The sequence below is a fragment of the Anastrepha obliqua genome, chromosome 6 (genome assembly GCF_027943255.1).
Source record: "Anastrepha obliqua isolate idAnaObli1 chromosome 6, idAnaObli1_1.0, whole genome shotgun sequence".
NCBI classification, from domain to species: domain Eukaryota; kingdom Metazoa; phylum Arthropoda; class Insecta; order Diptera; family Tephritidae; genus Anastrepha; species Anastrepha obliqua.
Window position 1 is genome coordinate 27727687 of NC_072897.1, and position 24223 is coordinate 27751909.

General features: G+C 37.9%; 1 protein-coding gene across 1 annotated transcript in view; it reads right to left on the bottom strand.

Moving 5' to 3' along the window:
- The window catches only part of LOC129250863 (tau-tubulin kinase homolog Asator-like), a 64960-nt gene extending 41188 nt beyond the window's left edge, over positions 1–23772 (bottom strand). The window contains exons 1-6 of the mRNA XM_054890468.1: positions 23389–23772; positions 22582–22785; positions 22457–22525; positions 21876–22340; positions 20597–20888; positions 18354–18865 (exon numbers count right to left, since the gene is read on the bottom strand). Of these exons, the coding sequence (XP_054746443.1) occupies positions 18354–18865; positions 20597–20888; positions 21876–22340; positions 22457–22525; positions 22582–22785; positions 23389–23730 (1884 nt within the window). The 5' untranslated portion in view covers positions 23731–23772. The remainder of the gene's footprint in view (positions 1–18353; positions 18866–20596; positions 20889–21875; positions 22341–22456; positions 22526–22581; positions 22786–23388) is intronic.
- Between the last annotated feature and the right edge of the window lie 451 nt (positions 23773–24223).

Genomic DNA, 24223 nt, shown 5'->3' on the forward strand with positions numbered 1-24223 from the left:
GTCCATCACCCACAAGTACCTCATCAAAGGCCATACCCAAAACGAAGGTGACTCAGCACATTCCCTTATTGAGAGAGTAACTAAACGAATCCTTAAAAGTGGTCCAGTATACACCACTGGCTCATTCATTACTATAATTCGATCAGCAAAGAAAACAGGCCACCCATTCTTAGTGCAAGAAATGTCTTATGGAGACTTCTTTGACATCTAATTACTCTCTAATGACATGGGTCCATTGAATATGGGAGAAATTAAACTCTCTGAAGTGAAAATCTTGAAGGTTCAACGAGAGTCACCCAACTCTGTGCTTTTCAAAACATCATACGCTGAGGAGAAGTTCAGAGAAGCCACAATAATCAAATCGAAGAAGAAACATATCACATCGATTGATTTACAAAAAGCTTACCACTCCAAAATCGGAATTCCTAATAATATATTAAAAGAGAAGATATCAACGAATTAATTAAAAAGAACTTGATTCAACGTTTTTATCAAGAATTTTATAGCAATTTTTGATTAAATTTTCCCTATATTTTCCTGTACTTATTATTAGTACCATTTTTAAAAACTGAAAATGAAGTTCATATAAAAATATGTTTTAATGCTATGAATTTTTGTATTTAATTTTTGTTTTAGTTAAAAAACCTCGTTCATATAAAAATATGTTCTAATGCTATGAATTTTTCTATTTAATTTATGTTTTAGTTAAAAAACTTCGAAAATAAAATGTCTAAATGTAAAAATATTGCATTTTATTTCTCAACAATAATGACACATTTACTTTATGACGGAGAAATTTCTATATTTTTTCAGAAAGAATGACATACATAATTCAAAGCAGTAAAAGTTTTTGTTCAAGAAAATGTAGCAAAACGCTCATTTTGGTCGAGTTTTCTTCTATTATGTATACTACATATGACATATCACTAGTTTGCATAGAAAATCTGCGACTTTAGCTTTTACTTAACCCACAAAAGAAAGCTGAAATCTATAAATTGCTCTCCTGAATAATTTTGTTTTTTGAGTTATGACACTATTGAAGTAAATGAGCGATATGTTCTGACTAAATAAATTTCTTAAGAGAAAAAATAGATATTATTATAAGTAAATAATAAATATTAATTATTATACAATAAATAAATAAAAATAAAGAAAAAACATAGCCATTTAGCTGATTTTTTCATGTAAAGGCCAAAAATGGTGATATTTTGAAATTGGGGGACATCAGAATTCGTTTTAGAGGTATGGTCCCTTCGGCAAAGTTTCTTATTTTGATCCCTAGAATACAATTTTCACAGAGCAATGAGCGATTTTTATATCGACCCGCCCTAATATATATATATATATAAACCATCATGACAAATGCGAATTGGTGATTTAGGATTATATTTCGGTCTTCAATTAGAGACAAAAGCTGGGGAGCCAATATGATACGACTTGTTCAGAGCTTTTTCCTGGTTTGAGGATAATTTTTACTTGAGCTACTTTACATTGTGGTGGAACAAAACCAGATAATATAATAGAATTATATACGTACGTAAGGAAATTGAGTCCTTCTTTTGGGAGTTGTTGTGTAGAGGGGGTATTCTACTTTCTAAAAGTGAAAACCTCGCTTGTCGGCGACTTGTAGGTTTTAAGTTATTTGATTTTAAAAATTGTAAAATTGACCAAGAATCCTCCTATTTTGGTTACTACAACCAGCCGAAGTGCTGCCAGACATCGTATAAATAAACCATTTTAGAAGATAATAAATGAATAAAAATACAAAATTTTACAAATTATTTCTATATTATATACGTCTATTCATATATATATATATGTATATATATAGGTACATTTATGGATATATGTATATATTTATATACATATATATTAATGCTTGATTTTCAGTAAAGTATGTTTGATTGTATGCATTTTGAGTTTACAGATTTGTATTTGCTGGGTGTATTTAGATTTCCCTATATTATGAATATATGATATATATATATATAGGGTGATCAATCATGAGGTGCTTTTTTCAATAGTTAAAAAAAAACAAAAATGTAAATTATGTTCAAAGCCTTTATTTATCATTTGAAAGGACATTCTTTGACATTTACTTTTTGAATATGACTTCATTCAAATGTTGGCCGCAACTACGCTTAAGGTGGTCCATTCTGAAGGTCCAATTTTCAATCACTCGTTCGAGCATTTCGACTGGTATGTCGTGAATAACACTATAACCGCTATATTCTCAATGCTTCTTGCTGGACGTGGTCTATTCGGTCGAGAATTATCCACCAATGAATATTCGGATTCAAATTTGTTGATGGTAGTTATGTCGAATAGTGTTTAAGGCAGGCCGATTATGTTGACCATAATGCGGTCTAAGCGCACGAAAAACATTTGTCACAGAACCCTGATTTTCATAATACAGTTGAACAATTTGTAGACGTTGTTGCGGTGATTTAAAAAAAAAAGAAAAAAATAGCGCCGCATAAATAAATTAAGTAACCGGATACTAGACCGTCTATGCTGCCCACAGTATTTTTGCGTAAAACTTTCTTCTTCGTAGGCGGCCTTCGGCCGCACTTCAAAAAAATAACCCTCATCAGTCCAACTCCGGCTACGCAATCCACAGTTTTTTTGCGTAGTATTTCTTTTCGCGTGGGCGGCTATATGTAAAGGGTGATTTTTAAGAGCTATAGGAAAGTTTTTCAAAAAGACACACGTAAATATCAGAAAAATTCATGAAATTTTTATTTAAATCCATAGTGCAGTCCATATAATTTAATGTATGAAGATTATTTCATGCAAATGTTGACCGCGACTGCGCTTTAAATGGTCCATCCGCTTAGTCCAATTTTGGCATACTCTTTCCAATGTTTCGGTCGGTATCTCACATATAAATGCTTTAATGTTGTCTTCCAATGCGTTAATTGAAGCAGGCTTGTCTGAATAGACATGAGCTTTAACATAGCCCCACAAAAAAATCTAAAGGCGTTATATCGCACGATCTGGGTGGCCAATTGACAGGTCCCGAACGTGAAATAAAATGTTCACCGAACTCGCTTCTCAACAAGTCCATTGTAACGCGTGCTGTGTGGCATGTGGCACCGTCTTGCTGAAGCCACATGTCATGCAAGTCAAGCTCTTGCATTTTGGGCAAAAAAAAGTTGGATATCATTTCACGGTAGCGCTCACCATTCACAGTTACGTTACGATTCGCAGCATCTTTGAAAAATTACGGTCCAATGATACCTCCAGCCCATAAACCGCACCAAACTGTAACCTTTTCTAGATACATTGGTAGCTCTTGCAATTCACGTACCCATTGATCCAAAAATGAGCTTCGTCGCTGAACACAATTTTTCGATAAAAAACTGGATCTTCGGCCAACTTTCCAAGAGCCCATTCACCAAAAATTCTGCGTTGCGCCAGGTCCTTCGGCTTCAATTCTTGCACCAGCTGTATTTTGAAAGACGTCACACCTAAATCCTTTCGCAAAATTTTCCACGTTGTTGAGTAACAGGCCCAATTGCTGCGAACGACGGCGAATCGATAATTGATGGTCATCATTAACAGTGGCCGATACAACTGCGATATTTTCTTCAGTTCGCCCTCTACGTAAGCGTATTGGTGGTTTGATGTCCAATAATGTAAATTTGGTTCTAAATTTAGTCACAATAGCTCGAATAGCCGCTTCAGTGGATCGATTAAACTGACCATAAAATGGAAGAAGCGCGCGATAAACTTTCTTAACCGAATACGCATTTTTATGATAAAATTCAATGATTTGCAAGCGTTGTTCATTTGTAAGATGATTCCTGGTTAATTATAGACCAAACTGAAGATGTTGAACAGTGAAACAAAACACAAAACGTGCGTCAGCTGTTTAAGCCAACTGTTTAAAAAGAGAATAGCTAAAAAATCACCCGTTAGCTGCCGCTCAACACTATTTGTGGTCACCAAAACACTATTCCTGCTTGGAATAATTTTTTTTTTGTCTTTCTGATTTTATTTTATAATTAATAAAAAATAATATGTAGTAAACTTTTGAATTTAGTTTATAGTGTTCTTCTGCAAATATTCCAACGCGGGAATTACAATTTTCTACAGGCTTTATGTCTAAGAAATTGACCGCTGAGGATATTGTATAACAACAGCGACGTAAATAATTCGATTAATCATTTTCAGACTTTTTGTTTTAGTTATAGACTACTTGGAATTTAGTTATAGTGTGGCTACATGCCAGCTTGCTTACCAGTAGCTTTGTCAATTTACATAATTACAAAAGTCTTGATTACATTTTATTCTCATAACAATTTTGTTTTCTCTCCTTTGATAATTTGTTATTTTTAATTAAAAACTCACACAAAAATCGGAACCTTATAATTTTCGATTGATAAGATTATAACATATTTTTTTTATGCCACCATACTGACTACCTATTTTACTTTAGCCTAGGATCTCTTAAGTCAACCAGATCATCACACGACCGATGAATCATACCATTGCAGTGATTTTTCATATATACTTATTTTTTTTTTTCTTAATTTTGATTAAAGCTAGTTGATACAAATTTTTTTTTTCGCTACCTACTCATTTATAGATTTTCAAGAATATTTTATATTAGATTCTTTTTTTTCAAAGTAATCTTCTTTGGATGTATTATAATATCGTTGAATTAATAGTTTAGTGATTTTTTTTTCTTTTTTCAATACAGGGTATCGCCCAATTTGATTCGAGTGTGTACCACTTATCCCGTATATACATATTTTTTTTTTCTTTGTTTAGTTTCTATGCGAGACTACGTGGTTATATTGAATCGAGTTCTTGGAATTTTTGGAATTGGTATTTTTGTTTTTGTGAATATAAAGGGTGTTTTTTTAGAGGTTAGGTTTTCAAGATGAAATAAAACGTATATAATTTAATGTTATGGCCAAGAATTTAGCTTTATTATAAAGATAGGGGTTTGCCATTATGTTTTAAAAATGATTTCGGGCAAGTGGCCGCCGCGGCTGGCTCGAATAAATTCCAGCCGAGAGGCCCAATTTTCGACCACTTTTTGCAGCAGTTGGGGCCGTATGTCAGCAATAACGCGCCGAATATTCTCTTCCAAGACGTCAATCGTCTCGGGCTTATCTGCGTAGACAAGCGACTTCACATAGCCCCACAAGAAATAGTCCAGCGATGTTATATCGCACGATCTTGGAGGTTTTTTTTCAAAATGTCCTTGAGTCATAGTAATGAGCATTTGCCACCGAAGACTAATGTGTGCACAATATGCAAAGTCAGCTTTTCAGAACGCGATGATTTTTTAATGACAGTTTGTTCCCATCGTTTCCACCGATCATGCCTTTTAACCTTGCTTAAAAGAAGAAGAGATTTTTCACAAAATGCAGGCGCGCATACTAGGGCTAGAGCTTTTCAATCAGACAATCCTATTAGAGACTTAGAATTGCTTGCTGTAGAACGTAATGAAAAATATCAGTCTTATGGTGCAGCAAGCTTACTTTTTCCACATACACAAGATGGCAATACCAGCTCCAATGAGGAAAATAACCGAGTACGGAATATTGTAACAGCCGTGATATCAGCGCGACAGGCAACTCTTTTCAACGATTTGAAAATCGTGTTTTAGAACTAACTCTGGCAGAGTAGCCCAATTAATATCCAACTGGGATATAAAATTCGACGGCTCGTCAAAATTAACAGTAGATAGCTTTTTGTACCGCATTGAATGTCAAGTGATCGACACGTTAGGGGGAAATTTTAAGTTACTGTGTGAGCATGTGCAAAGTTTATTTATCAACGAAGCAAAGAATTGGTATTGGAGATATCGTCGCTCAGTTGAACGTGTCACCTGGCCTTCACTTTGCCAAGCATTGCGTAAAAATTTTCAACAGCACAGAAGCAATTTTAAAATTAAGGAACTAATCCGCAGTAGAAAACAAGGGGCTATCGAAAGTTTTGATGATTTCAGAAATGCAGAATTGCGCAGACTTTGTCTGATAAGTGAAAGCCGGGCAAATGGAATTAATCGATCTACCAATTCAGTACCCATTTTAAATCAGCGACAATACTCACTTCGTTATGCTAATGAACTAACAGTCGAAGATGCGGTTCCAGAACAACTAGAATGCGAAATCGGCGAGATTACGAAGTTTCCTACTCATTCCAAATTAATTTGCTGGAACTGCAAAGGCGAAGGACACAGCTATTTTGACTGTCTAGATGACAGAACTGTCTTTTTCTATGGTTGTGGAACGCCAGAAGTTTATCGACCAAAATGCCCATCGCGCAGTCCGGAAAACTTGAAAAAGAGCGAGGTTTCAACATAGAACCCTCGCAACGACAAAAAAAATCAAATGTGAAGAAAGTGCTCATGCGACGGGCAAGACCCAAAACGATGATTACGCAGCGTTACTCATACGTGCCGACAAATTCGATAAAACTAATCCGTATGTGCATACAATTATTCCCTATGACGTTCGACTACAAGATTAGAAAACAAATTTTTGATACCAACAATAAACCGTCACCAACTAGTAGCCGATCTTCGGTACGCTTAAGTTTTGGAAAACAATTACAAATAATCGTAAAATCGTGAATCACCTTTTTTGTTCCATTAAAGACAAATCAGTCGACTTAAGGATTCCGAGTATTAGGACTTTTAGATAGCGGAGCTCAAGTCTCTTGTTTAGGTTCATCTTTAGCGGAAGACATTTGCAAACGAAAACAAATACGCAAGCACACAACGTCTGTCTGTACTGCAGATGGAAATAAACAAGTAGTTTTTGGTACGGTAGATTTGAATGTTGAATTTGAAGGCAAGAATCATATGATAAACTTTTTTGTTGTACAGAGCGTTTCACAAAAAGTTATACTTGGAGTCGACTTTTGGAGTAAATTTAAAATTGCCCCACATGTTATCTCTGAAATTTGTCTTGAAACAAGACGTGAGGAAAATACACTTTGTTTAAGTAATGAACAGCAACGACAGCTAGACGTAGTTAAAAATAGAGAGAAAACTTCGAGAAAGAAGGATTAGGAAAAACTTCTTTAATGGAATATGTAATTGAACTTCAACCTGGTGTCCGACCGCTAAACAACGATACTTCCCAATATCCCCTGCAGTAGAAAAACTTGTTCACGCTGAGATCGATGAGATGCTGAAATTAGGTGTTGTTCAAGAATCTCCGAAGAGTCCATGGTCTAGTCCGATTGTTTTAGTGAAAAAACCAAATAAAGTCCGTCTGTGAATAGCGTTACTACCAAGGACGCATACCTCTTCCTCACACTGATGACTTATTAAGTAGGATACCGAAAGCGAAATACATAAGTTCATTGGATCTGCGTCGTGCGTTTGGCAGATACCTCTCTCGGATAGTTCTCGAGACTTCACCTGTTTTACCGTTCCTAATCGTCCGCTTTACCGATACTGTGTCATGCCTTTTGGTTTATGTAACGCCCCTCAAGCATTCTGTCGCGTAATAGATCGCGTTATTCCTCTTCAATTAAAAAACCAAGTTTTTGTATATTTAGATGATCTTTTAATTGTGTAAGAAGATTTCAACACACACATGTCCGTCTTATCCGAAGTTTCTTATCACTTAAGGAAGGCTGGTTTAACAATAAATATAGAAAAAAGTAAGTTTTGTATCAAAAGAGGTAAAATATCTTAAATATATCGGTGGAGATGGGACACTCAAAACGGATCCTGTAACAAACTACCCCGTTACGACGAATGTAAAACTATTACGACGTTTCTTAGGAATGTCTGGTTGGTGCCGTCGTTTTAATGCCGCGATTACAAACCCATTAACCAATTTACTAAAGAAAGAAAAAATTTTTCATAGAATGAGGAAGCACAAAAATCGTTTGATCAACTGAAACAAACGCTATGTTCTGGTCCAGTTCTAGCCAGTCCAAATTACGAGAAACCCTTTATAATTGAATGTGACGCCAGTAAGCTCGGTGTTGGTGCTGTGTTGTCCCAAAACAATGACGATGATGTCGAAGTACCGATTGCTTACTTTTCTCAAAAAATCAGTAAGGCTCAAAGTAACTATAGTGTCACCGAACTAGAGTGCCTTGGTGCTATCCTAATTTTAAAAAAGTTTAGAGCTTATGTGGAGGGGCAAGACTTCACTATCGTAACCGATCACGCCAGTTTCCAATGGCTTATGCGTCAAACCGATTTATCAAGCAGACTAGCTCGGTGGTCACTTAAACTACAAGGATATAGTTTTAAAATCGAACACCGAAAAAGTTCACTAAATGTTGTGCCAGATAGTCTGTCCCGTCAGAATTTTGATGAAATTAATGAGTTAGAAGTCCATCCGTTTTAGTTAGATAATGCACACCCACAAAATTATGTTAGTACACCATTGCTTTAAATATACTTATATATTAGTTTTGAATACGTGAATTGTTATGCTCTGATAGGGTTAATAAATATTGTAATAAAAAAGATTCACTAGATTTTGCATAATTTGGTATGATTTCGGAGAAAGTGTAGATAATCTGGGGCTTTATTTACATCTCCAAAGCCAAGGTAGGGTGGGTATAGAGGAGCCACCCGACATACGCGTTTTCGAACCCATGTACTGAAGCTCCGGGACACAAGCAAGTGCACACGGCGCAGTGGCAGAGCATCATTAGAAGCAAGCCTACCAGAACTCATCTATGGTCACATAACATGTTCTTATAGGATTCGGCAGTAGAAGCTTGTAGTTTTATTTGCTCACTGTTTATAAATTTTAGATCGTAGGAGCCAAGAACAGTTTCTGCTAAGAGCTTCATCAATGGTGAAATATTGTTAACTTTGTCAATAAATATTGATAGGGGCTTGGGGATGTTTTCGGGGAGTTAAGCTCTTCTTCAGGAACTTCTAAAGGAGAAAATCTGTTTTCGGAGGGTTCAGCGTTACCGAGCCAGTATTGGCTTGCTTATGGGAGGCTTTAAACCAAAGGGCTTTCGCGAAGCCTTTTTTTAGTTCGACGATTTTCCAATCGTTACCCGGTGGATTCTTCCTGGTCGATGGTTGAGGGGAGAGGTCCTGTTGCTTATAAAGCAAATACAGTTCTTGCTGTAGCTGCTGAATCTGCTCCTTACGCTTGGTTTTACATTATTTTGGGCTACTTGAGAATTTGGGATGGTCCATGTTTTTGGGAGGTGTTGAGCTCGCCCATTGTTGCTTCTATTGTGAAATTTGTTGTTATTGTAATATTTGTTGCAAATGAGTGTTTTTAGGGGTGTTTATTTTTTTTTGTCGTTGTAATAGGTTCTGCAATTATTGTTGTTTTTGGTTTACACCGGCCCAATCAGGAGGGAGTGGCCAACCTGCATTTTTTTTTGAGCTGTAAACTATCCTTTGGCAACCCTAAGCAAATAATTTTCAGCATAAAAGTATGCAACATTTTTTTTTAATTTCTGTGCGTTCAGCTAGGTGTGAGTTTTCTTTTCTTATTTTTATTTTTTTGTTTTAGCAGAATTGTAGTTTTTGTTTTGTTTGCTACTTTATATGCAGCCACAGGAAAGGTTAAAATTTTTATTTTTTAACTATTTCAACAATTTTCAGCGATTGCGGCTATTACATTCAATTGCAGTATGGGGTAATTCGCACTATTGCACACTAGTTTACTTTTTAATGTTCATTTTTCGCCCTATTTTAATGGTATTTCGCGAAATCTTTAGGAATACGAATTTCTTTGTCTTCATTTTCTCAGAGTTGCCAAATCTGTGTCTGACTAGGAACGACACTAAATTGTAAGGTTACATCATTTTTTATGCATATAAATTGCCAAGAAAATAAGAAAGAACAATGGCTGATGAAAAATATCATAACAAAGTTAGAAAGGAAATAATTATACGAATATCCTTGTCTTCACTTCATTAGAGTTGCCAAATCTGTGTCCGACTAGGAACCACACTAAATTGTAACGTTACATACATTTTTTTTTATTCAATTTATTGCCAAATAATAAAAACAATAGCTAGTGAAAAATATTATAACAAAGTTAGAAAGGAAATAATTAAATATACTAATTCTTATTCAGCTACTAACTTGCAACTGAGTTGACCAAAAATGGAATGAAGCCGAGCAGCAAAATTTCATAAGATTTTTTGCGTGACAACCGACCACTGAAAGCGTCAACTTGTATTATTTACTATAAGAAATAATTAATTAAATACCAATTAGAGAGCACCGTATTGCAGGTTTTCATTGCTGATCAAATTATTTAAATGAATGATTCGGTGGTGTAAACTGAACCACTTTCCTTTGATTGCTCTCTCAATAAGAGCCAGTCCATTCTCTTTCGTTTTGGGTATTTTCTTTGATAAACTATCATACTTACGGTTAATAAATTTTGCGCACATATAGCGAACGGCACATAAAACCTTGCAACCATATATTTATTTTTCTATTGTTCCGCACAATTATAAGAATAAAATATTAATTCGTTTTCATCAGACCTAAATAAACTTTAACTATATTCGAAAGCGCAAGTTCGTAATTCACTAACCCCACGATTGCTATTCGTCTCAAATGAAGCATTGACATTTGTTTGTTTCTATTTAAAACTAGCTATTAACCGGCGCGTGGCTGCCACAGAAAAACTAATTTTACTGAAAGAGTTATTTTTATTAGTTATAAAATATTGGGTTTGGGAATAAATTTCCGCCCTCGTAAAAAAGGTGTCGCTGCTGATATTATTTTTGTGTTCGCTCTAGTAATATACTGGTGATTTGAAGGGGTATTTGTGAGGTCTCAATCGTTCAAGAATGAACGCGCAATTTTAGTTTGTTAGTGACGTTATACGGTACACGTTTTTTGAGCTGGCGACACAGATATAGCCGGTTTTACAAAACCGATTTTGATACAATAAAATTTAAATGACGTTGAACTGATATCGTTATCATGTGATAATTGGGGAATAACATTTTTTAGTATTTTTTCGGACCTTTAAAGACAAAAAAGGTCAACGGTTTTTCATCTTTGAATGTACAATTTGCTAAATCAACCAATACTTGGCATATTTCGTCCAGAAGGAAACAACTCAGGCTGGGATTTCAGCCCAAACGTCGGTGGGAAGTGAGGCTATAACCCTGTCGCCAGCGGCCAAACTTCTACAGTAACGGGAGCAGATTACAGTGGTCGCAGTGCTACTGCCAAACATACAAAAACCGCTCTTCATCGCGGAGGTGCCATTATCCAAGACGACTCGGACCACGAAAGCGTTGGGAGAGTTAACACTGCTGAAGAACAGGCTCTTCTACGCTCTACGGCAGGGTCCAAAGAAGCTGTCTCGGAGCAGGCCGATGATCAAGCCAGATAAAGAGAAATTTAAGGTCAAAGCGGGATATAAAGCTGCGGTTAAAGTTTGCGACCGATTTGGCAGCAATTCCAACCTGACGAAGCAGGAGGAGAAGCGGTTGGCTTGTGCCAGAGGAAATCAAAAATGGCCGGGCTTTCTACGCAACAAACCCACAATTTGCTGCCTCCGATCCGAAGTATGCGAACCGGATCGAGGAAGAACTAGCAATGAAAAGACAGCGCTCTGCATAAAGCGAAGCCTCAGTATCTTCGATAAAGCAGAAGTATAAAGACGAGATGGCAAAGCCGAAAAATCTCGATAGAGAAAAACAGACAAGGTCAAAAGCAGCGGCAGCAGCCAGTGAAAATGCCAATAAATACTTGATGATAGTGGCACTCATTGACTCATTGACATGCTCAGGCGTATGTCGCAGGAACGATGGAAGGTGGGGGAGATGAAGCTACTGGAGACCCTCTTCGCAAAAATGGGCGCAGAGCCGAATGCACCCATGTCAGCATTTGATGGAGTAGGGTGGTTTAGCGGCATAAAAATAATAAAATGCAAGGACGACCCCACGCTCATATGAATCAAGGAAATAGTAAAAATGCTTCATGGCCTGCAGGAGGGGGCATCGCTTAACATTGCTGACCGCAGCTTCATTCCTTCAGTACCAAAAGCAAAGGTGCTTATCCCGCGCGTGGTAAAGCCGGAGGATGCGTTGGAAAAGGATCTCGGTTGAGCTGAAGGAAGTATCCGACCCCGCGAAGGTACCGGAACTAAATGTTGAAGGTCCTTGAAATAAACCTCTACAGAAGGAAAAACGCTTCGGCCGAGCTCCTTATCAACATAGAGGGAGTCGGCTACGATGTGGCTCTAGTCTAGGAACAACGGATAGCATCGAGCAGTGGTCTGACAGTGGTAGGGATTCTCTAAAAGACCTAATCGGTACACAGGGTGTACTGACACTATAGATCTCGAACCAATAAGAGGTATTCTGTATGACATCCTGGCAAATTTAATTACGGCCAACAAAATAGAATGGGCAATACAATGTTTTGACCCATTTAAATCTTCAGGGCTAGATGGAATTTTCCCAGCAATGCTCCAAAAGGTAAGCCATCTTGTGGTACTATGGTTAAGAACGATATTCATAGGATGTTTGGAGTTTAACTATGTTGGTGTTTCGAGGAGAGAAGAGAGGGTTGTGTTTATTCCGAATGCATGAGAAAATAACCCTCTATACTCGGAATAATTCCACCCATTAGTTTAACTTCATTTCTCCTGAAAACGTTAGAGAAAATTGTTCACGCTTACACTAGAGACACAATTGCGCCGAGCAAATTATCCAAGGCCCAACACGCTTACACAAAAGGCAGATCTACTGAGAAAAGGTATTAGAATATAAAGAGTATACTCTAGGGGTATTTTCTAGATATTTTGGAAGCTTTTAACAATGTGACGAAAGATGCTATTTTAGACAATATAGAGTCACTTAATGTTCAACCCGCTATTTGTATATGGATAAATCAGTTACTAGCCTGCAGGAAGATAAGAGCAGACTGGAACGATACAAGTCTTACCAAACATGCATGCAGAGGTACTTCGCAAAGGGGTACTATCGGCACTATTGTGGTTACTTGAAGTCGAAGACCTACTTAAGAAATTCTATATGTAGATGACATAGCTATAAGTAGTAAGTAGTGATGAACAACACTCTAAAAACGATCTAGCAATGGACATCTCGCGCAGGTCTAGAGATAAACGAATGTAAGCACCTAGTTTCCATCAGCGACTGTCTTATAGTAAGCGGTTGTTGGTCCAGAATGAGCGCACATGCATGGGCTTGGTGAAACAGACAAAAATCCAGGCGCGACGTACTCATAGTGGACGGCTTTCTGGTCAGCGTCTGCTCCCCATGTAAGAGCGGCTGTTTCCATGTTAACAGACTACGATGACAACAAAGATCATGATCACAGGCTGACAACTGAAGTATTCGGCTACTTCAGTAAGCGAGAGTGATATCTCGCCGAGATTAAAAATCGGCTAATGCTTCTAATCCTTTGGCAAAGCCTCCGGATACGTTCGACATCCATCGCCACTACAGGGTGCCACATCAACCCTTGCGTATCCTCCCTGCTTTACACAGATAACAACGGTGCTTATTAGGTGACTGCACATTACGGACGAAGCTAGCGGTCCGGAAGGGGGATTAAAAGAATACAAATATGATGACGACAACAACAAGACCAACATTAACAGGAGCGACAACAAGAAAAATAACCGGAGAGGGTTATCTGCAATCAATTCGCAGGGAACGCGCTCCCTTGATCACCCGACAAAACGCCAAAAGCCATCTATGCCACTAGCACCACAGCAACCCAGCACGGAGCTAATAAAGCAGCAGCGCTAGCAAGCTCCCTGGGCACCGGTGACATAGTAAGGACCTCGATGTCCCACCTATGCCACCGCAAAAGATGAAAAAGCTGGGTGTCGAGATTGACACAATCTTAGAGTTCTGAAAGGAGAGATCACGCAATTAAAAATACAAAGGCGTTTATAGTACTGGAGCAAAATGGCAGCGGGTCGGCTGTAAGCGAAGACAAGGCTACCCAGACCATCAGTAATAAGGCAGTGAAATTACCAAAGGGCACACCTCCCCGGACAAGGCAGGTTAAGAACACAGTAGGCAGCAAAGGGACCACTCCCCAGTCGGCGGAAAGACCAAGGGCGAGTATTGACAAGAAGAGGCAATATTCGGCCCTAAGTCTACCAGCACCCAAGAAAAGGTGTCTTTCGCCAAAAGAACCCTAACAGACGAGCGGAGTGGATACTTGTCGAGAGCAAAAAAGGCAAGCGAAAGACGACCATACGTCCCAAGGCAGACGCGATTGTCATTACCGGAAACGAAAAGGGCAAATCGAAGCGCTGAAGTTGTTGGGGAAGCCGGTAGAAAAGATCCGCAGAACAGGCACGGGCGAGTTACTACTTGAGTTGAAAAGGCAAACGGGGAACAGCACTTGTGTATTTTAGACAGCAGTGGCAGGAGTGCTGAGGGAAACACCGACTGTGGTAGCAAAAAGGCATATGGTAACCGTTCAATGCAAAGATCTTGACGAGGTAACCACCAAAGCTGAGATAGGCAACGCGCTGCATACACAGTGTGGCTTAAGCAGGCCGGAGCAATCTACGATTCGCAGTATGAGGGCGGCCTACAATGCCCCCACACAGCATTCATCAGCGGAGGATGCTAAAAAGGCACTGGAAGTGCAGAGAATGAAGATCGGGTGTGTTTCCTGTCGTCAGCGTGAAATATCTGAGGATACGGTCATATGGCCACACGATGCACAGAAATAGACACAAGAAAGACTTTGTAGAAAGTGTGGGGAAGCTGGTCACATGGCTGCGATCTGCGCTAATAAAATGAAGTGAAAACATGACTCAGAAAAAGATGGCCCGAGCTTAACAAGGATTCACTTGGATAATATCCAGCTGCTATGCTCCTCCCAGCCTGAGCGTAACCGAGTTTGAGCTGATGGCGGTAGAGGTATGTACATACGAAAAGGACAAAGGCAGATGAATCATTGTTGTTAGCTTTGCCTATAGGGAAATCGCACGACAAAGTGGTCTCTAAGCGATGTATATAGGTATAGTGGCCATCACGCCATCCTCCTAAGCATTGACGACCAGAGTTGGCCGCGATCAGAGACGTTTCAGAAGGCCCAACAATGGGAACGGAGGAAACAGAAGTTTGATGAATCCTTCTTAATATGGTATGGGATGGAGCAAAGATTGCTCAAACTACAGCTAAACTTATAGCAGTCTAAAAGATCGCTGAGTTGATAAATGCGTATGATGCATTAATGCCCAGAAGATACTGCAGAACCAAGAAGGAGCCTGCATATTGGTGGAATAAAGACAAAGCGGCAGCTAGAGTCAAATGTCTGAAATTGCGGGGAAAGGTATAGAGAACAGCGGTAAAGAAGAGCAAACGAAAATGCTTCAAAAACCTACGCGATAGCGCGGAGGAGGACCCCTAAAGCATACAGGACAGTGATGAAGACGGTCAAAGGACCCTGGGCACTACAAACCACATGACCTATGCTCATGAAAGATGTACTCAATACACCATTCCCTGCTCAAGAACAACATGTGTGTGAGAATACTCTCAATCACGGAAGACGTAGTAAGCGCAGTGAGACGCATTCAGGACAATAAAGCCTCGGGATTGGATGGGATACCAAACATTGCCCTCAAAACAGCAGCAAAAATGAGATCTGACGTGTTTGCTGCGCAATCGTAGCACTAGATAAAACAATGCGTTTAACTCAGCGAACTGGGCACAAATAATGGGTGCTTTCTCAGAATTTAACATCCCTAGTTACTTACTGCGAATTAAAACGTCAGTTATTTTCCTTAGTAACCACTTCTGTTATAATGTATAAAAAAGGGATAAACGCGGAAAGACGAACATGATACTTCTCACTAGGAAGTATAAGATTCCGTCATGGAACCTTCCGATAGGCAACAACGAAATACATCTCAAAGATTATGCGAAGTACCTTGGAGTAATACTGGAGAGTAAGTTGCTGTGGAGGCACAATGTTGAAGAAATGGCGAAAAAGGTGTCTATCGCCCTCACTGATGCATTGGTGCTACACGACAATAGCCAGATCGTGCTGTATGGAGCCCTGGTATGGTGGACTGCAACAATAAAATTGACATATTTAATGCCATTGGAAAGGATTCAGACTCCCTGCATAACAGAAGCAATGAAAACCACTCCTACGGTGGTACTAGAAATGATACTTAGCACACCACCTATTGACCTTACGACGGAAAATGTTGGAACAAAATCCGCGGTAGGGTTAGTGGCTGCTGGAATATTTACTTACAGAACCTTCGGACATAGCTCAATAGGAAATAGGAGTACAGGTTTCACAAACTACATGACTCTTTAATTGGGAGAGAGGGTTTCATACTACAATTGAAGGGGAAGGATGGCACAAAGGCATGAAGCCTGGCCGTAGGACTTTTCATATTTACACAGAAACTCTAAACGGAGTGGAAGTGGGTACTTGCTATTGAAAACTAGGGATTAGGCAGCGAAAGCTTTTGTTGTTTGAAAAGCCGAGAAGCCAGCCTACACAAAAACTCAAAATAACTCAATAATTAATATTTACTTGATAGTCAAAGAGCGATAAAAGCAATAAACTTATATTGTATTAAGTCCAAAAATGTCCCACCGAGCAGAAAAACCATAGAAAGGCTAGCCGCACACAGAAGACTGCACATCTATTGGGTACGAGGTCACAAAAGGCATCGAAAGAAACGGCATAGTTGATGAGATAGCTAAAAGTGCTGTTAACTTACCTTTTGAATAATAGAACGGCATACAAAAACCACTAAATATATGATAATATATATCGAAATGGACGACTGCATGCAAAAGCAAGCGGATGTTAGGTGGACTAATCTTTCCACATGCAAAACTACAAAAATCATGTGTAGAACTAACGACAAAAAACTGACTCCATTCGAACTTTCACGAATAGACTGCAGAACTATCATAGGTATGCTGACAGGTCATAATCGATTGGCTGTACATGCGTACAAGTTAGGGGTTGCTAGCAACGACAAATGCATGAAGCACAGAGAAGATATAGAGGACACTCTCAAAAAATCCTCCTGCGCTGCTTAGGTTTGCTTCACATCTACTTTACATCTGAATAAAGGTCAGTCCCCATCTGGTATCGCTAGGGCCCAAAAGGTTTATGCATGACTTAATGGCAGCCGGGTTAACCTTACCTAACCTTGTATTCTTCGTCTAGTATTGCTGGGTCACCTCTGCAATCCGTTGAAGAAATTAAAGGCTTAGACGTTATTTTCGATTCTTAGTTAAATTTCATTAGCCACGTTAACCACGCCTTAAGACGGTTCGTTCCTCCGACAGTTGGCTCTACCGGAACGACCCGGACTGTCACTCCAGCAGTACTCCCAGTACATGTATGGGGAATGTTTTTGCTGCTACAATAACAATAACGGTCATATTCGATGCTAGTATTCGTACACCGAAATTTTTCTGAATTTACTACCCCACACACTCTAAAAACATTGTATTATGACCGAGATTAGAGTATGCCGCTGTTATTTGGTGACCGAAATAGGTCCCTCTAACCTACAGTTTTAAGAGAGAGTTCAGACAGCTTTCTGCGATCCGATCCTTAAACTTTTTTAAACCTTAACCATCGTACCGCTCTCGATGTTTATTGATTGACTTAAAAACACTTGACAGCAGATGATCTATTCTATCGTGCTTATTTATTATTCGTATCATTATTGGATTTATTGATTGTTCTTCCCTTTTAAGTAAAATTCAATTTTATATTCCTAATAAGAATACTGTCGAAGTTTCTTTTTAAACCTTTAAAATTGGCTTCTCGAAAACCAAGTACGGGGTGAATGCTCCGATTTCTTGGCAATGGCAAACCTCCGAGTGTATTTCTGCCATGAAAAAGCTCTTTTGGACTTCAGTACATCGAATGAATTAAAGATATTGCTGAACTTTCATTTAGAGTTATTTCACAAACATGCAGCCGTAATCAACTATTTAGCAAGTTTTGGCTACTGTTTTTTTTTTCTTTTATATATAGTCCAGTTTGCAACAAATTCCATACAATTCATTAATGGACGAACAAATTTCGTTACTGAATATAGACCGTATCTTGGTTTGGTTTCCGTTTTTATATTATTGATTTTGAACATCAAAAGACAAAACTAAATCAAAATAAAAATTTTCGTTTCCTAAGTTAATTATTATCCCCAAAATCCAGTTTGCCAAACTAAAGCACGTACCACATTATTTTCTTCACAGAGTTTACTAACATGTTAAATTACTGCTTACTCGTGCTGGACTCTAGCCAATATAAGTATGCAAATATATTTTTTCATTGATAAACCAAACACGCACACCTCTGATTAAAACCTTAAAATTTGATTCCAGAGTATCAAAAGAATCTTAAGTTATTATAAAGATCTATTGATAAGTATTACCTGTGGTTCTTGTTTCCATTCATTATCTGTGGTTTCCTCGGAATCATCAAACTGACTTTTCCACTGAGATGCCAATGTGAGTGCTCCTCCGCCTTTAGTAACTTGTTGCAACGCCGAGACATTCTCATCGTCTATCAATGCGAATTGAGTCATAGAATGGTCGCCAATTCCATTATTACCTCGTGTCGTTCCACCACTACTGAATCGATGAGTTGATCCACCTGAGCCAAAAGAAGGTCGCAAATTCGTTGAGGTTGCTGATCGCCGATTTGAAGGTGGGACACTTATAGTTTGCTGTTGTGGTAATGCGCCAGTTGATCCCAAGTGAAGCATACGCGGACTGCCAAGAATATGCTGTTGCATGTCCGCGACACCGCCTTTGGACGCACCTGTAGTTGCGTCGAAAGAAAAAGGTGTTGCATCATGGTCCTGTGGAGAACCCATTTCTGTTAATATAAGACCTCCGCTACCAATGACAAGATCGTACACACTTGCTGTTGCTATAGGGGGTACTTTAAAATAAAATAAAATATATAGAAAAGGCAAAACATAAAACGACAAAATTCAATATAGAATGACCTCTATTGGAATTTTTCCGTTAACCGTATTGATATAAAAATAATTGCGGAGATATGAAATATTTACATTTTGAATGCATACAAAATAACAACTAATAAAAGACAAGAAACAGTTACAATTATCAGTTGTATTAAGATTTTGCATGTTATAAATACATTTTTATTTCTGGAATTCGTGTCATACCAAGCTACTCAAGTTATAGGCAAACCTTCAAGTATATCTGCATATGCCTCTCACAAAAACATTGCTGCTCAGAAGTAAAAACTGGCCAAAACTTGTCAAACTTAAATTCGACACATTTTTATAACTATAATAATTTAGTTCGGCATGAGGTTCTGCGACTTCCCACATTCACTTCCCCTTCCTAAATCAGTGTGTATATTTTACTATATTAAGTTTCACACTGTTTTACTCTAGCATGCCGAAACAGCTAATTTAACCTTTGTGTAAGCCGAGTTTGCTTAACCCGCAATGTTAAAATGTTTACTTTTTAGAATTTTATGCCGTGAGATGCGATGGAATATTTATCCAATCTAATAAGGAAAAACTAAAATATGTGTATTAATCTTAAATTTACATACTATAAATCAGCAGTAAACTTGTAATAACTCAAGGGTTTTTAAATAAGAGGTGTTATTTTGATATTCAAAGAAAAATGCTATTTTTTAATGTAAATGATCAAATGTTTATTTCATTATAAAGAGGAAGGTATGCCCACCATGACCACGCTTACAGGACAATATCCTTTGCATGAAATTTTCCATAACCGAATTGCAAAGTGGCTGCCCTACGTCCTGGATCGCCTAACGAATTCCATCTTTGAGGTCTTGAATTGACACTGGGTTTTTTTCGTAGACCTTCTCTTTCACTTGGCCTCAAAAAAAAGTCACAAGGTGTTAAATCACAAGATCTAGGTGGCCACTTGTGATCACCTCTTCGAGAGATTACACTTTCCTGAAACTTTTCCGTTAAAGGTCAATGGTTTCGTTGCTTGTGTGGCACGTAGCGCCGTCTTGTTGAAAATAAACGTTGTCCAGATCAATACCAACCAAATCCGGCCATAAAAAATCGTTAATCATCTCTCCTGTTTAACACCTAACACCTGTTATTTGAAAACCCTTTATTAACAAAACAATCCAAAATGCTTTCAAGAAATTGAGAGCAATATCTGGACACTAACTTCTGTAGAGAGTACAAAGATGAAGCCATCCGCAAACTGCTTCTTTGTTTATGGCGAATTTGAAAGAAGAAGTGTCATCAGCGCAGAGAATAAACAAACCTTTGTGTGGTAAGTTACTTGTTTGTGAATCAATTAGTGAACATGGCGATTTCTACATTAAATAAAATAATAAAAATGAAGTGTCGCGTTTCAAATTCTGAAAACACGAATGATAACAAAGCCACGAAATGTATTTTTCCTTGCTTTGCACTTGTTTTTGTTGTTATTTCTTATTTGGGTTTGTTTTATTTCTGTACTGACGCCCCGGCATTGGAATGGTGCAATCTTGTATTCTATCATTTTACTTAAAAGCGAATAATTATACAAACAAGGTATCATGCTCGGCTAGCTCTAACATTGGTGAGAATATGTTTTCTTCCGCAAAATATTTTATATATCAATGCAATCAAAAAAAAAAAAACTAAAACGAGCATATAACGCATACCTTTGATGAGTGGTTCAGTTGCATTCATATTCTTATTTAAGTTAGATATTTCCTCGCTTTTGGCTCCTTCTAGACTTGAGGCAGTTTGAAGTTTTTTTGGTGAGCTACATCCTCTTGATGAATCTTTAGCACCACATTTTAAACCGGCTTCAATGTCAGTAGTCATCTGATAATTATGCTGCTCATCTGCTACACTTGTAGAAAAAACCAGATGTACATCATCTTTGTACAAACAGGCTTTTAACGACGTTGAATTCGCTCCAACCTCTTCTTCACAACCAACAATTTCAGCCTTTGAGCGAAATTAAATTAATAACGTTAATTAGTTATTTCCACACCAATAAATATATAATATGTACACAAAATTATAGCTAGAACGATTAACAATGATATGAGTATTCTTTTCGGCAGTTTCTTGCAACTGATCAACTGCACAAAAGCAATCACAGTACTCGTCAAATGCTATATCCCGCTGAACCATACGGCTGTAAAAGTATCGAAGATAAACTGGGCGTGTTATTTATAAGACAAACCAATATGACATATGATTACTAAATAACAATTAACACTGACTGTTCACTTCGTAAAGGGCAATCGGTTGGTTGGTGTTGAATTAACTGCCAGAGACAGAGAGTGGAATCAATCACAAGTGTGAAAGCAATCTGAATTAGTCCATTTTGGGTACTTCTTCAGAACGAATCTACACGACTGTACAGATGCTTTGTCACGAATGCCATTTTGCTATTATCGGCTCTTAGAAAAAACTGTTTATATTACATTAGTAATGGACTTCGGACTCAAGCAAACCCACTCGTATATGACGAGAGCCATTATTAACTGGATATTTTAGTTGATTAAATTATTTTCTATCTAGAATCAACATCGACCGACAGTCATGTTCATTCGTTTGAAAAAACACCGGAAGGCAATAACAACCTCTTCACATACCCACACAAACTACAGCTGAAACATGCTGCGATGCCAGACCGAACCATTAGAGGGCATCGTCGATACCAATTAAAAACATAACCGATAGAACTAAGGTTTTGTAAAATTATATACGACAAAAACATGAAAGAAGAGTATATATATTTTTCAGTGTTAACGCAGTACAAGAAACTGTAGTATTTGGCTATGTTAATTTCGTTGCTGATTTTTACCAGTTTACCATAGAATTGTGTAGTTGGGTATTTTACTCTACTCTACTATATTTTACCTTTGAATTTCATACTCTGTTGCAAGTGTACTAAGTATTAGGAATGAATGATTTTGTACATACGTGAATAGGCGAAGAATAATTTTGATTTTCCGCTGATGTGAATGAAGCTTTAGGTACATGTTGAGCGTGCAAATTGCCTTGAATATGCTGATTGTACTGCTTTTGGTGTTGATGCTGTTTAAGTGTCTGCATCTGTGGTGTAGAGCTCACTACCGAGACATCGCCGCGATTAGAGGGCGTTACGGCTGATGATGTTTTCATTGCACCTGTGGCAAAAGCAACACTTTGTGCAGTCGAGGGGATTGAAGGTGATTGGGAAATAACTAGGTGCTGAGACGGCAACTTTGTTTGGTTTTTCAGATCTGGCGGCTGTTCGATTATTTTGACAGCGCGAGCATTAACGGAAGCTGTAATTGCTGTTGGGTTTACAGGGTTTGCCTTATGAGCGCTGTTTTGATTGCATGAGCTCATATTGTGCAAAATACCATCTACATGAGGAGGAGTTGCGTTGCAGTTTTTATCGACCTAACATTAAAAAAAATAACACACTGTGCTTCAAAGGCAATTTTGAACGGTTTTCATTTCTATTCTAAGAACTCAAATCATTTAAAAATATATATTCCAAAGATTAATTCTCATACCTTTTCCTTAATATTTACCGGTTCTGTTGAGACCATTAGTGCTGTATCAATGTCGTTACGGCGCCGTATCTGAAATCATGAGTGAAAATTTGTGTAATGGTCTTATTAAATAAAAACAAACTTACATATTCAGTCCCACTAGCGTTGGATGCAGCAATTGTCATCTGTGTGATATTCCCGTGTATGAACTCGTTTTTAACCTGCATTTGCACAGTATTGGTATTTTGACTCGTAGTTGCATTAACTGCATCGATTTTTTCCCAATCATATGGATCAGACTCCTTGACACCACGCCGTTTCATACAGCGCTCAAATAATCCGATCAACATCTATATACGAAAATTACAAAAATTATTTGAAATTTTCAGTTGGTCATAATAATGGCCAAATCAAACAATCAATGCATATAATATTGGATAAAATTAAGATAACTTATTCACTATTCAATGTCCGTGTGCAACTGCGACAAACCCCCGGCCGATATTTCCGAAATAACTTTACGCAAAGGCCTGCTCATACAATATCTAATTGAGTTTTTTAAATTGGTTTCTGTAAAAGTTATTTTATGTCCCGATTGGAAACCCCTGCAACTATTCTTCAGTCAGCCCATCCACAACTCAAATAAAACTGTAGATATCCCAATAATATTCTACTTTAGACATAAGGTAGGTTCCTATTTAAAACAGGCTTAATCAGGAAATAACTAAAAATGGTAGAAATGTTACATCTACGAAACTAACCAACTAACTAACCATTAAGAAGATAAGTCCCAAAGACGAGTCCCTTTTGGTTTCTCAACTATTCTTAAACCCGACAAAACTTAACCTCATATTTTTAAGGGTAAAATAATCTAATTCCTCATATAATAATGATACGAACGTACCAGAAATTTTAAGGAAATGTTTATAAATTTAATGTAAAGATATACTTACAGCATAGTCTGGCCGATCGGCATAAGTAAGCGATTGTATATGTTCCAAAAATTGCTTTAAATCAGATGGCAGGTGCTTGAGTAAAATTCTGTGATCGTATTTTTCTTTTGTTAATCCTACTTGCTCTTTATCTTTAATTTTGCGCCACGGCAACTGACCATTCACGAATTCGACCAACATATAAAATAGAGACCACAAGTCATCATGGCGGCCCATTTCACGATTGCGATGAGCGTTTATCGATGCGTATCGAACAGTACCTCGGAATCCAGCTGCGGCACGGGGGCAACGTACCTCACCTGTTCCTGTGGTATACTGCCGTGCAAGACCAAAATCTAACATATAAACCCTACGACAATTATATGGCAAGCGTCCAATTGAAAAGTTGCTCTGAAAAAGTTGGTGAAAATTGGAAATAAAGATTTGGGTAAATTTAAAATCAATAATAAAAAATATACGTATTTCTATTTAAAAGCCTACATATATCAAGTATTACGATTCAAGACGAAAATTTTCATATGCAGATATTCACATCAAAGCTATTATTTTAGCTAACCATTTATTATACCTACATACATATATACCTGTATATGTAGGGGAGGGGGCCCAGTTGTGACGCAGCTAAATATTTTTGACATGCGGTATGAAAATGACAGTTTGAGCCCTGCCAATAATGTTCGTTTGACGTTCAGCAGTTTTTGTGCAGACACCAACGTTAGTAGTCGCATTGTGTATACACGCACCAAACATCGTGTTGAAAATCGTGCGAAAAAGTTATTTTGATTTTTTTCAAAGTACCAAAATTTTGTGAAATTAACAGTGAAAAGGCGAGTGT